This window comes from Apteryx mantelli, chromosome 7 (assembly GCF_036417845.1).
Source record: "Apteryx mantelli isolate bAptMan1 chromosome 7, bAptMan1.hap1, whole genome shotgun sequence".
NCBI classification, from domain to species: Eukaryota; Metazoa; Chordata; class Aves; order Apterygiformes; family Apterygidae; genus Apteryx; species Apteryx mantelli.
This window is the reverse complement of record NC_089984.1, coordinates 13,496,052-13,510,267: the sequence shown is the minus strand read 5'-3', so window position 1 is coordinate 13,510,267 and position 14,216 is coordinate 13,496,052. Positions and strand designations below refer to the sequence as shown.

Below are 14,216 nucleotides of genomic sequence, written 5' to 3'. Positions count from 1 at the left end.
TTTGTTCCTAAGCCTTCATTCCAGTATCCTCCCACCGCGCCTAGCTCAGCCGGGAGAAGGGGGCCGGGACCCCCCTTCTGATGCTTTCAGGAACACGAAGTTGTTCCCCAAGTCTTCTCAATGGGCTGCAAAAAACAGGTGATTTCCTATGTGCTTCCAGGCTTTGTTCCTGAGAAAGTCTGGGACACACTGAGAGATTACTCCCTTGGGCTGCAGGTCAGCAAGCATTTCAGGGGTTAACAGCCTTACATTGCTCAGCAGCTGCTTTTCCAATGCTTTATTTTACTTGCTGTGTTTGTTATAGCCATAAAGCAGAGTAGCCACTTAAAGTGAGCTCTTTGTGCTGACCTTAGGCATCCTGTAATGCCGGAAACAGAAGTTCCTCAAACCAGTCTCTTCCAGAGCACCCTTATTGGTGCTCCCAGTGGCCCAGGAAGATGCCTGGCCATCTATCTAGGACTGTGTAGGGAGAGGTCAATCTTACAACGTTTTGCCTCCTTTCTTATTCCAGCAAAAGACCCTTGGCTGAGGCAATAAGACACATCCCTGGCACCCACGGATATCCCAGCTTTGTTCCATGGGTGTCTGTGGCCATCTGTGAAACAACTCAATGCCCTAGCCTTCCAGTCAAATGCATCTTCCAAACTTGGTAATGTCCTAGGGACATACACAGAAAACTATGCAAGGAGAATATCACATTTCTCTTTTTCTAAACCCTCTGTGAGAAGAAGTAACACAGCTTTCTCATTCTGGATTTGCTATGTGCAGCAAAGTTGACAATTTTCATTAAAAGCAGCAAAGTGTGCTTTGACTATTGAGAAATACTTGTGACTGACTTTCAGAAAAGGCAAACACTTCTAGAACTCTCATGCTTTCTCCCATCACACTCTAGGAGGTGGTTTTCAGACAACCAGAAAAGGTGTAAAAAGAAAAAAAGAAAAGAAAAAAAAGGACAATAATTAAAGGAAACTTGGTGGGAAAAAGGGAAATCTTGAGACCAAAAAAATCCTGAGGGTAAGCCAGTGCCCAAAGGAAGACAAAGCTTGCTTTAAAAGCACAGGTGGGATTTAAGAAGGAAAAAGCTTTAAGAGGAATTCCCTGAAGTACAAACTTTATCTCAAAAGGTTACATTTCTGGGCATCTGTAACAATGCTATAGGCATACAGCTTTTCCATTTTACATTTAAGGAGAAAAGGCATAAGGTTTCTAAAATCCAAATTTGGAGAGTTTATTCTATGTCTGTCTTTAACAAAGGTCACAATTAAAGGAATCCGAAAACTCAGTAGCCCAGTGTATCTTCAGCTACATTACGCTAAACCCAGACAATGTTGGTGAATTTCTTTTGGGAGGAGGAGGGGAAAAATTGTTTTTCAACAGGATTTTTGCTGAACAGTTCTGCTGCTATTGCTCATCCTGACTAGCATTCATGTTTCCCTGAGAACTCCACCCAAGGTTTTAACATGTGAGAATTTGCTTAATTTCATGAAATTAAGGTCCTAGCCCCCAGTCATGGAAGAGCACTTTCAGAAGCAACTTTTAATGATTCAGATGCCTGCAAATCCCAAGAAAGCCAGCCACCAGCCCCATGACTTTGAGTCGCTTCGTGATGCGAGGGGAGGCAGTTAGCTCTGCTTGCCCGCTAAGAGGGGCACCACTGGGCAGAGCTGTCAGAGCTGCAGGCCAGCCCATCAGAGCAGGCTTTTGTCACCCCAGCCTCCAACCAGGCGAGCTGGGCTTCCGCATTCAAGACAGCAGAAGCCCAATCCTAGCCCCAAAGGACTTTGCCTCACCCAAGACTCACTAAGTACATTTTGGGTGGGAAAACCATCCTGATTTTTGGATTCTCACGCATGAGTCCTGAGACCTTGTATTGAAATGCCCTCCCACTTTCCATTTATAACCCTGCAGCCTTTCCCTGGTGAGCCTGGACTGCTGTCTCTTATAGCAGCTTTCTCTTATCAGATGAGGGGATCTGGAGCTGCCCAGACTGCAGGTGTTAAACTCCTCGATGAGCCTTGAACTTCCTGCGCTCTGCTGCTGGCCGAGCTGTCGCCAGGCTTCTCCGCGAGACGAGAAGGCAGAGCCAGCTGCCCCAGCTGCGGGGGGCCCCGCTGGCAGCGCGTCTCCGAGCTGACTCACAGAACCGCTGCTTGCAATGCGGTCATCCAGCTCTGCCTCTGCTGTGCGAGAGTGGCAGTGGGGAGGGGGGGTGCGCACACGCACATGCTCTGCTATGGCCGAAGGCTCCGTACGGAAACCCCGGAAGGCTGGTATTTGCTGTCTGATGATTCAAAGCCACTTAAGCCAGTGAAGCTGCAACCTGCAGCCAGGCCAATTTCAGCTTAATACACTTCTGGAAAATGTTCTAGCCTACGAAAATAATGTAGCCCTCAGGAACAATATCCCGTCTTACGAACAACACTGCTCATTCGCCTGAATGTCACCTGCCACAGTCAGTTTGGATCAAGTCTTGGGTAACTCCATTGTAAACTATTTTTGAGCACTTCTGAAGAGGAACAGCACTTTAATGCAGTTTGAGCCTTCAAGATAATAGCTAATGCACCAAACTTAACTGTTACTCACATATAACCAGTCAGAAGCTCTCCACTTTAGATATTGCTAATCCCCCTTACTAAAATTGGCATTCTAGTTAAAGTGCCAGATTTGCAATTTTTTCTCATGCCTGGATATCCAAGCGAGCGCCAGTCAGACAGGTATAGCCAGCTCACAGCAAGAGGTTTTGTGCAAGCTCTAGGCAAATGAAATGTCTCTGAAAGTACAGGACTGAGATTCACCCTCAAATTGATGATAAAAGCACAATTATTTTTAACATATAATTTTACAAAGAAAGCAATTCTGTCAGATAAACAACATTACAAAAAACTTCAAATTAAAATTTTAGACAAACATGCAACAATTGTAATGAAAGGATGATTTACAGATAGAATCCATCTGATTACATATTAATGCTCTGCTAAAGAAAGCAATGTCATTCATACATAAATGCTTAACTTATGAAAAATATCTGAAACTGTAGACCATCTTCTCATGCACAGGAGTTCCCTGAGAAAATGTGCTCTTACTTTTTGTACTCTAAATTTTCAGACTTCCCGGTACTGACTAAGAATTAGACCCACATAGGGACTTAATAAAATAGTGCTTAAGTATCTACGTCCAAATAATCCTCAGAATCACTGCCTACCTCTACTGATTACTAAAAAATATGACTTCCCCAAAGTGTAAAGTGAGCTAGGTTACTGCTTCTTCATTTCCCTCCTGCTCCCCATGAGTTGTAGCACTCGGACTCCCCAGGGGACACCTTTCGCTGCAGGGTTAGATGAGCACCAGCGCTGAGGCAAAGGAGGAATGTGAATATGTGGCATGTGGAGGGCAAAACCACGCTAATTTGGACTGGCCTCGACTGCTGCACAACAATCACCTTGGGCTGGTGTACTATGAGTACTTTTAGCTTGCATAAGGTAATAGTTGGCATTAATGACTCAAAGATCCATTGATAATTAGGGGAAAAGTGCGAATGGACATAGTAATCTTTTCTAGTGATTGGAATAGTCATCAGGGTGACAGGAGACTGGGGTCCAGTCTCTACTCTAAGGACGGATTCATTCAATCCAACGAGCATTCTGTGTTTTAAAAACCCGAGACCAAACCCTTCACCCTAGAGATCCTTATTGTCTGAGTTGCATTATAAAGCATATGATAGCCTAATAAAAAGTTATTGTTAAAAAAGTAAGAACAGCCTTATTCTTTAAGGACTCACTATACATATAACAAGATTGATCAATGGAAAAAAGCCATTCTTGAACACCTAATTAATGATATGCCAGGTTTGGGAGAGACTTGTATATTTATTTTTAGAAAAGAATAGCTATCAGACATATTCAGAGCATTTATACCCAGCGGGCAGCACGATGAGTTTCTACTTCTGTCTGAGAGAAAGTAACAGCTGGTTACACGGCCCAGTTGTAGCAAGTATGGTCTATCAATAAGCCTCTATTCTGTCATTTTATTTTTCTGTGAAAAGAAGAAAGATGATTTGTGTGGGCTTATCTCAACTACTGTTTCATAAAGTTATTACTGAAATCTGGCAGGTCATCTAGATTCATCTTCCCTGGGAATAATGCTGTAATACTACTGGCATGACTTCTTTCAAGAAGAGGCATGGATGTGGTACTCTTTTCTTTGAGGGATTAATCTTTTTGAAAGCCTTCAGGCTTTTTAGTATTATGAAGACTGGTATTTTTAAGCCATGTCATCTCCTTTCTTTTTCCATCTTGGATTTAAGAGCAGCTTTTTCAACAAAGCAGACTAGTTCTGCTTCTACTTTGCCTTGGCAGTTTGCAAGGCAGCCTGCTGATATAAGCAATTTCAAATATTTCAGAGACTTCAGAAATGACTACACAGAGCTACCTTTTTTGTTGTTTTATCAAATGAATGGGACAATAACTGATTATGGACAATGCAGACAAGATCCCTCTTGTAAGCAGTTTTGCTATAAAACAAAGATCTCATGACATGAAATCTTAAATCTCATCTTAAATCAAGGGACTGTCACATGGGCACTCTGCTCTCACTTCCCTTTCATACGGATCTCATTTCCTCCCATGTACCAGCGCCAGAGTGTCTCCCCTGTTTTCTACAGTTGGTTAATATCCAGTAGCAAAAAGCAATAATTAATTGCAGAAAAACACAAAGCCAGTTTCTGAGTAGCTTTAAGCTGCCTTTCATGCACTAAGGGTTTTGTCCTTTTTGAGAATTTAATCACATGTTTAGCCTTGCTTTGCATTTCATTGCTAGTCTTCCATCTGTTCTGTTATTCTCAACTGGAAACAAGGAGGCAAGCCAGCATCACGTGAGCCAGCAGGGCTCCCAGGGCCCACTCCCAGACAAACAGTACAAAACATTAGTTCCTGAAGTCACCACTAATTCTTTCCTATATGACTTCTCTTCCACCAAGATATTCTTGCAAATTTGTGTTTAAAGTCTTTCAAAAGCATATTCTTGTATATACCAATCTTCCTTAGTTCCTGTTCCCAAATGGGTGATTCAAAGAGTTATTTGGTCTTTGGACAGCAAATAGAAACAAAAGTATTGGTGTCTTTTCTGGGTCCCAGCTGGTGCTCATGGCTGAGTGCTCTGTACTGTGGAATAAGTCAGCCTGCTCTTGTGACAATTAGCTCTATTTAATGGGAGACAAGCATCTAAATAAAGTAGACTTGAACTTTGGTGCCTCAGTTCCCACATGTAAAACAAGGAAAACAAGATCAGCAAGAAGCTGGAGAAAGCACTGGGGAAAACACTGTACCATAGGGAGGCTCTGCAGCCTGGAAGCATGATTTCCAACCCTTATGCACTTTGAAAAAAGACAGAATAATGTGGTTACCTGATGACCTGTGGACTATGCATTGACTCCAGCCTGCTCAACACTCCTGTCCAGTCTCCTTTTTCCTGGACAATATGCTTGGGCATATCCACTTCCATCTCCGCCCCTCAGGATTATACAGCAAGAGCTTTCCTGTACTGGTCTCCCTGAATTCTCTTGGATGAGGTGAGTGGCCGGTCCAAGATGTGCTGGGGAGAGAACATGATGGAGGAGAAGCATGAGGAAGACAGGGGTTGATCATAGCTTTGGGCAAGTTGGGGTAATTTGAAGAAGACTTAGATCTGGTCTCTGCGGCTGCCTATAATGGACCACCCTCATAAGAGGCATAATCCTTGTTTGAATGAAACAGAGACAAAATTATTATGCAACCAATATACCAGGTGACATTTCAAATTAGACACAAGCAGAGAGTAACAGTACTGCATATTAAATATGGCAGGCACAAATAAGACCTATCAAGTAGTATGTACAGATTTCTGAGGAGCCCCAGAGCAAGGAAATAATGCTATTTCAAGTGCAACCAGTGCTAGCAAGAGTTCAGCGGGATGGAACGTAAGCTCTAGGCTAGCTCTGCCTGCAATAATCTGCAGAGTTGACTCTGTGACAGATTGAAGTGCAATAACAGTATTTATGCAACTCAATCTTGTTCTAATCTATTAGTTTATGTAACCTTTGTTCATGGACGTACTGACTCATAGATCTCAGAAACCTAAAGAAAATCTCCTTTTTTAACTCCCTCCCATCCCTCAGCCTCTGTCTGCCAAATAAACAAATAGTCAGTCATCAAGCTCTATTTCATTCTCTTTGAAGAAAATTCAGGTTGGAGGGGAAAAAAAGTAGTGATTCAAGTCCTAAAAAGTAGTGTCTTTTCCCATACATAAAACCAAAGTCATATAATAAACTGGTAGGCAGGTGCCCTTCAAATTAGCATTTCCAACTGCAGAATGTACCATTTGAGACTCAGTCTGTGATAGGCTGAGAAAGGAACTGAAATGATTTACTTAGCTCTTACAGAAAAAATTGTTTTCTAGCACTCAAACATTACCTTTCTCAGTAAAGCAATGCAACAATACCTGGGGAAGTGACTCTGATTCTTCTTAGCTTTAAGGATTTAATTTAAGCCTTTCCTTTCCTTTCCTCTTGTGCTTCTTAGAAGATCTGCACATATACTTTAACTGAGGAGCCAGCAACGGGACCAGAAAATATTTAGCATTCTGGCTCTAGCAGTCATAGTTTCAATAATTACTGCCTCAAGCCTGCCCACATCAGCTCATTTTGGCTCTTCCTCTGAGAGCTTATTCCTCAATACTTACAGTACTCAGTACGAGCCCCTCAGACTTGTTTGTCTGGCTAGGCTCTAACCTAGATTTGTGAAAGGATTTGAATTAAAATGAACCCATTTTGTTTTGGGGTGGCTTTTTTTATTTTTATTTAATTTTTTTTTTTTTTTTTACTAGTGATGGAATACTTCACATTACCATGCCCTAAATTCAAGTATTTTGTCAGCATCGATTGCTGGAGCTCCTAGATTTGCTCATTTACAGTATTCCTGCTAGGCTACAGCTAGGGAAACATTCCCTTTCCATCAGCACTAGGGCAGCTCCATGGAATTCAACACAATTACCTTGTGTCAGTAAAGCCCAGAGGAGACTTCAAGGCTGTCCGTTACAGGGCTGACGAACCCAAGGCAGATTCTTTTCTCGGTTCCATTCACAGCCCCCCGCAGGGGTTCCCAGATGTTTCTGGATATTGGCCAGATGTGGTTTACTCTCTGCTAAACTGGCTGAGCTGAATACATCGCCTACTAGCCGAAGCGGGTGCTTCCAAAAAACTATTTCTATGCAGATGCCTGCAGTACCGATAAAAACGGTGGAAGAGAAGGTAAAAGAGGGAAAGCTTTAGCTAATTAAGTTTTCCATCAAGTAGCTATACTTGTTTAATTAATCAGAATATGTGGATTAAAGTATTAAATTTTTTAAAGTATTAAATTCTTATTTGTAATTCTTGTGGAATCCAATTAGACTCTACACAACAAAATATCACCTAAAATTAATCAATTGCATGGGGGTTTTTTTTGTTTTTTTTTAAACTGTTTTAGTACTAATGGAAAATTAACAGATGAAAAACAAAATCTCCACCTTATTCATCGAGCAGGTTGTGCAGAGGCTACTGAGTGCTCATGAAGATCTCTCCAGTTGTGCTTACAGTATTCACTACATTCACTAGCAGACAGTCAACATTTGCTAGGAAGATTGTTCACCCAATCCATAATTTCAATTTCAGATTTCTCAAGGTCTGCAATAAAGATTAAGTTTTCTTTAAAACAGCGCATACTTTATTACCTTGTGGCAGAAACATAATATTTATCTATCAAGATTTTTTTCTTCAGAATTACCATGCAATTTTTTAAGATGCCCAACCAGCCAATTTAGCAGTGCTACTAAAATTTGCTTTACAAGAGGAAAAAACAAAACAAAACAGACAGCCTTACATAGCAAAGTCCTTGGAAAAGAATTTTCTGCGTTAAAAACTTGCATTTAACCCTGTATAATAATACTTCAGAAGAATCACAGATTTAAAAAATTTATACTAAATGAAGACCTCAAAAGACCTTCTTAATCAGAAGTATGTTTACAGGAGTAATGTTACAGCAGATTACAGTCTATTAACACGTTATCTACAATTTCCCAGTTTCCCATTATCTGTAGATTTAAAATTACAACACACACTAGTGAAAAGATGGCTTTACATGACTACTGAGAAGGAAATTGCAACGTTACATACCTACTAGATATAGGAATGCCAGAAATATGCACAGAACAGCTAGTTAATAGTAAAATTATCTACTACATTACTTCACTACAACTCATTTTGCTTTTGATAGAAAAATTATTTCAGCCTTCTTTGTTTCAGATGTGAAACACTCCAGCTGTGATGTTGCCCATGTGACACTCCTGGTTACCTTTGATTTAATTTCATTTCTGATTTCATTTCTATGCCCTTATACTGAGGATTCATGTACAGGCCAAAGACCACTGAAGGCACTTGGAATCAGATGGATTTGTGGCCAAAGCCCAATGCATAAGGTGTATTTGAGAGAGGCCATTACGCACTTCTGATACACACTAGACAATATCATCTACTAGACAGTGTCATCTAATGGTACAAGGCAAATATTCCGTAAATGCAGCAGGTCATCCTTATGGTTTGTTGCAGAAGCACTATGAGAGCAAGTATAGCACCTGTCTTGGCAAAATCCCTTGACATGTTCATACAGCCTCCTGATGGATTCTGTGATCACACTGAATCATTTGTTCCGGCAGAGCCAAAAGCTAGGTCCAGAGAGTAAGTCACTTAACTCTGACACTGTGCAGCAGTTTGCGAACTGAAACCCAGCAGAGGGAGCCAGAGAATTGAGACTGGCCTGCAATCTCCCAGTGGTTTTGCAAAGAGAAAGGGATCATTTGTGCAGATGAAATAAATATTTATACGAAAAGTTTATTCTTTTCTCCTGTAAACTCAGGATTTGATCTTGACATCCTTCAGCCTCAAGATCTTGCTGCAGTCTTGCCAAGCTTTCAGACACTAACTTCTTACACAAAAACACATGGGATGGCATCTACAAATCTGAAGTTGCCATACCCAGAAAGGTTTTAGGTGCATGTGCTGCAGAAACAACTATAAGTAAAAGCAAACAGATCTTCAGCTTTCAGAATCTCATTCCAATCACATACGTTCTCAGAAATAAAGATCAAATTTTGCTCTCAGTTATAAATGTGTAGTCCTATAAAGCTGTACCAGTTAGGGCTACATTATATATGCTATAATTGCTATACTTTATAAATATTTATGATTTTGTGCTTTCCTGCACACTTCACCAAAATCTCATGATGCATTCCTGCCTAGAGACATGTTTGCCTGCTCAGCAGTCCCTCTCCGTTTGTTTTTACAGTCCTCATAGGTTGTTTGCATTACATTATGTTTGGCCTAAATCTATCCTCTATTCCAGAGAATGTCAGGGAATATTACATAAAATAAAAACCAGTCTTGCCTTACAGCAACATTTGTTGTTCATCACTACAGCTGCATGAACAGTTCAGATTGCAGATGTACAGAAGTAATCTCCCAAGGCCTTTCTCAAAGTTAAGATTAGTATTACCAAGACTAGGTGGTGTACAAAATCAGAACAAAAAGCCAGGCATCAGCCCAAAAAACTTTAAAGCCATGCAAACCAGAGTTTCACAAGCCACTTTCTTCGCAAAAAACTTCACAGGCCTTGTGCATAACTTTTGAGAACTTGGAGCTTAGTAAAAAGTCTTTTTAAAGGACCATTTTGTATTGTTTTGTTCTTAAAACAGCAACAGCAGCTAACTTTCTTAATCAGTGCGATTTACACTGACAGAAAAATACCAGGAGAACATGTTCCAACGAAAGCAGACTTGATATTGCTGAAATTCCAATGGTAAAACACAGGAAGGAAAAGTCATTTAAAGGAATAAAAGTTCACGTCTTCTGCATTCTGCTCCATAAAGCAAAAAAAAAAAAAAAAAAATCTCACCTTTAAGAGAACTTTATTACATTGATTCACACTGAAGTACAACTTTGGACAGGAGGTGGTGCTATAGCTTGCATAAATATTATGATTAGGAAACATCTATAATTAAAGTGTACTAAGACCAAAAAGAAAAGATAAGGTAAAAAAATAAACATTCTGAGTTCTATAGAAGTGCTGATATGTGGACTTTACCTATGTATACTTTCATATCCGTAGGTATACAACAGTACTGCTGAAAAGATTTGTAAGAAAGCCTTAAAGAAAAAAAAAGTGTTGCATTCATGTCTGTGAGGGATTTCAATAGCAAAAGAGGAGGAGCAAAGCATGGAAAAACCCACCCGTGCTCTGTGCAAGCCGTAGCGGTTTTTGTGCCCCCACAGGCTCCAGTGATCAGTTCTGCTTCAGCAGGAAACAGATGGGAAAGACGCAGCCAGGCAGAGGATCTGCGCTGATCCAGAAAGCTCTCTGCCTGCCTCTCAGTGAAGAATATCAAGGTTAGCTACAGTGTCAGGGGTTTTACTGGGCTCAAGATGAAATACCAAAGTAGGACCCCAAAGCCCTTTACTAGGTTAACGTCATCTTTTATTTTTCTATCTTTTCTCTCTAGGTTCTTATATGAGCACCAAATACAGTAGCTTTTGAAAACATTTTCCTGTCCTCCATGTTGGCCCTGCCTCTGTCCCTGACTGTCCCCATCAGAATTTCACACATGTTATTTTACTGGGAGAGTTGTCCTGGATTTGAATCTGGGACGCTCTGAATGAACGGCAACAACATTCAACAGTAAAACAGAGAAAACAATTCTGGCAGACTCATTCCCTTCTGGATTTCTTCACACAACAACAAGAGGCTCCAAGAACAGATCCACTAAGGGATGTTTTATGACAGACTAGATTTTTCTTTCGCATTTTCTTTTCTAAAATAATCAAATGTCTGTAGCCTGCTAAAGCTCAGAACTATATGTCAATTCAAGGCCAGGAGTAGATTATGGGAGAAGTTCTTATCTCAGTTACACCAGTGTGAATCTGGAGTGACTCCAGTTACTAAACAATCTATAAAATAAGGATAACAATAACTACTATTTCAAAAAGCTTTTGTGACAGTTAACTACCAGTAATTAATGCTGGTGCAGAATTTGGGAGCCTGGGAATGAAAGGCTCTATAGAAATTTTAAGTACTCTTATTATTTCAGCCATTCATAATTATACCTCTTGATCTAATCTATTTATTGTACTTAGGATGCCCATCAATGCTCCCTGCAGATCCTAATCTATTACGTCCCTGGCTGATTCACCAAGCTCAGTAAAATTAGTCCCATTTTAATTGTGGGGGGGGGGGGGGGGGGGCGGAGAGATCTACCTTTTTCTAGAAGCCATTCCAGCCATAGATGCCATCCATGTGAAAGTCAAAATTCATGAATACAAAGAAATGGGGGAACAAGGCAGTAGAATTTGAATGTATTTTATTTAAAATGCCTGGATTTAAATATCGTTCTATGGCTGCCAAGTTGGACTAAAATTAACCTTTCGTATAATGGAATCTGTTGTGATTTTAAGAATATTCATAAACTATAGTAGGGATTAGATTTTAGAGGGAAACTGTCAGCTAAATTACGCTAATTAGTAATTAGTTAGAAGGATCTACTGATGCTTGTGATTTTACAGCTCTGTTTTCCTTAAATATTTCTCTATCCTCTGTTGTGAGGTGCTCCCACAAAAAACGTTAAGTAATTATCGTAATGAACCTGACTATAAACACAATGGTATAAAATGCACTGAATAAATATTTTACAAAGATATAAAATTTAAGAAATACATATATTTAAATGTCACCCATTCTAGTATAAATAACACCATAAGTTAAAGATGCAAACAGATGTGTAACTTAAGTTAGTGTCTCAGGAGCACAGCAGTGACTGTTTTTAAATTAACACATTTCAAAAAACTGTTTTGTGATGGAATATTCTTTAGACTGAGTGTTCCCACATTTAAAATCAATTCTTTAAGAAATGATAATACACTTCTGGCTCCACTTTTTATTTTTCAGAAGGTTTAAGAGCAACATAACTGCAGCTGTCCAGGCTTACCTTTTCAACATCCCTCTTCCAGTGAACACGTCTGCCTTTTTCGCATCAATTTCAGCTGTGCTGACGCTAGAAGAGAGCCTCCACCAGAGTAGTCATAAAACTGGTGTCGTCCTTCTAGGGTATGAAACAGGAAGACCAGCTTACCACCAGCAAAGCAAGGAAATCACCTGTATGCAAGGTGCTGTCAAAAACACAGTACAAACTACAGTATTTGGTATCTCCCCAGGATCATGAGATATGTTATTTCATGAGAATGTATTTTTGAAAACATGATAGGAATGTGCCAGAGTTAAAAAACAGAAGGTAAAGGAAAAGAAATATTTAAGAAATATATATTATTATTTTGGGGCCAGACTCATAACTTCTGAATGGTTGCCAACACTACAAAAATCATTAAAATGTGGGGAGAACGTAGGGCCCTTTATCCCATATTCCAAAACTAGAAAGTCTTAGTGATTATTCTGAAGCATACGAAATCTAACTTGGTGGTTACAAATGGAATATTTACATGATCATTTAAAGGCCTAGGTTTTACTGCAAGAAATGAGACCTAGATCTGCACACAGTAAAACGTATATATTACGGTACAAAAAATGCGCCAGGGACTTTACAGAATGTTTATAGGACAATATCTAGGTCCGCAAAACATTAAACTTCTCAGCTTGCTCTCAGAGAAACTTTTTCTTAGAAAACATAATTTTTCACATACAGCAGTTGAGCAACTTAACTAAGTACATACAGCATCAGCTGAGAAGCAGAGTGTGAGATTCAACGCTGGCCAGCTAAGGCTGGCATTTGTGGAATACATTTTTAGTCAAAACAATCCATATATTTGAAATGAACAGACTTGTTAAAACATAGGAGAAGCTGAATTTAGGTAGCAAACCTGTTAAGGCATTTCCAGAATTCTCTCTGATACAACAGTGAAGTTGCAGTATGTGAATATGGGCAGATTGGTTTGGGGGGGGGGGGGGTTGTTTGTTTGTTTACACTTAACTTAAAGCTGGCTATTTAAAATAATGAAGAAAATCACATCCTGCTTCTAGCTGGAAGCGATCGGAACCATAACCAGACACACAGTGGCACAGAGAAACATCCTTAATCTGCCAGCCATCCTTCCTGAGGGAGTTCGAGTACCTGCTGGAAGCAGACACACTCAGACATGTGGCAGTCAGTACTTGTATGTTTGTTTTAAATTAGTTTATCTTAGTTCCTTCACATATAATAAGACTGAATGCTTTACTGTGGGCTGTCTAGGACGAAACAGGAAACCTTTAAAGAAGGAGGGTAGGAAGGAGGTTTCTGATCAGAGATAGGGGAGAGTATAATCGTGTCCCTTACCTCCTTTTTATTCGTCTTCATTTCTATCTGGTGTTAAAACTCAGCACAGAAAAATTAGAGGCCAAGAAGTGTGTGGATGGAAATTACAGCTCCCTGCTCAGCAACTGAGCCGTTAGCTCCTTCCACAGGGTTTTGGAGAGGGTGAGAACTACTCCTCCAAGCCCATCCCACCCTACGCATCGGCCCAGAGAAACAAGAGCTGAATCAGCAGCTGGTTCTTGCTTCCCAGACACACACACTTCACATCCTCCCGCATGAGCGGCACGGTTTGCACAGCAGACGATGCATCTGGCTAGGATCGTTAACTGTTCGGTAGTTTTCTAAAAAGCAGTCAGATGTTTTGAGCAATGTTACCGTTCCTCACGCAGAGGAAAACGTGAGTTGAAAAGAGAATACTGTAATGGAGAGCAGCCAGTCATTGCCTTGTCACACACCTCAAAACTTTAGTCCTAATCTTGCTTGTAAAGACGTATCCTCAAGAGTGCAAAACCCTTGTGGCATACTTCATTCTCTTAATGTAATATTAAAGTATAGACCTTTTGCTCTTTCCTACTAATGCATTGTAGAAATAGGAATAGCAAAGGCCATTGACTATGCAATAGTCACTTAATAGCTAACAATATATTAAAAAGGCAAAATTGAAATATAAGGAGTTTTATCTTTTTAATGTAAAAGTTATCTAAACACTTTCTTCCCTATAGAAGTGTCTCAAAGAATTAAATAGAAAAAGATAAACCAAACTACATCTACAGCAGAACATTTTAAGTGTTATTAAAATAATTCTAAAATTCCACAGAAATTGATTAAATGTCATTAGAATCCCACTGATTTAA

At 40.0% G+C, this 14,216-nt stretch overlaps 1 protein-coding gene across 4 annotated transcripts in view; it reads right to left on the bottom strand.

Moving 5' to 3' along the window:
• GPRIN2 (G protein regulated inducer of neurite outgrowth 2) overlaps positions 1-13,470 on the bottom strand; it is a 34,091-nt gene extending 20,621 nt beyond the window's left edge. Inside the window, exons 1-3 of one of the 4 annotated variants that reach the window (XR_001295285.2) lie at positions 13,384-13,470; positions 12,043-12,156; positions 7,582-7,696 (exon numbers count right to left, since the gene is read on the bottom strand). Coding sequence is in view for 2 of the 4 variants with exons in the window: in XM_013961496.2 (XP_013816950.2) it covers positions 5,402-5,499 (98 nt within the window). In the remaining 2 variants the exon portion in view is untranslated. Of the gene's footprint in view, positions 1-5,401; positions 5,590-7,025; positions 7,247-7,581; positions 7,697-12,042; positions 12,157-13,383 lie in introns of those variants that run through there. The other 3 variants (XM_013961496.2, XM_013961495.2, XM_013961498.2) reach the window with 3 other exon arrangements.
• Between the last annotated feature and the right edge of the window lie 746 nt (positions 13,471-14,216).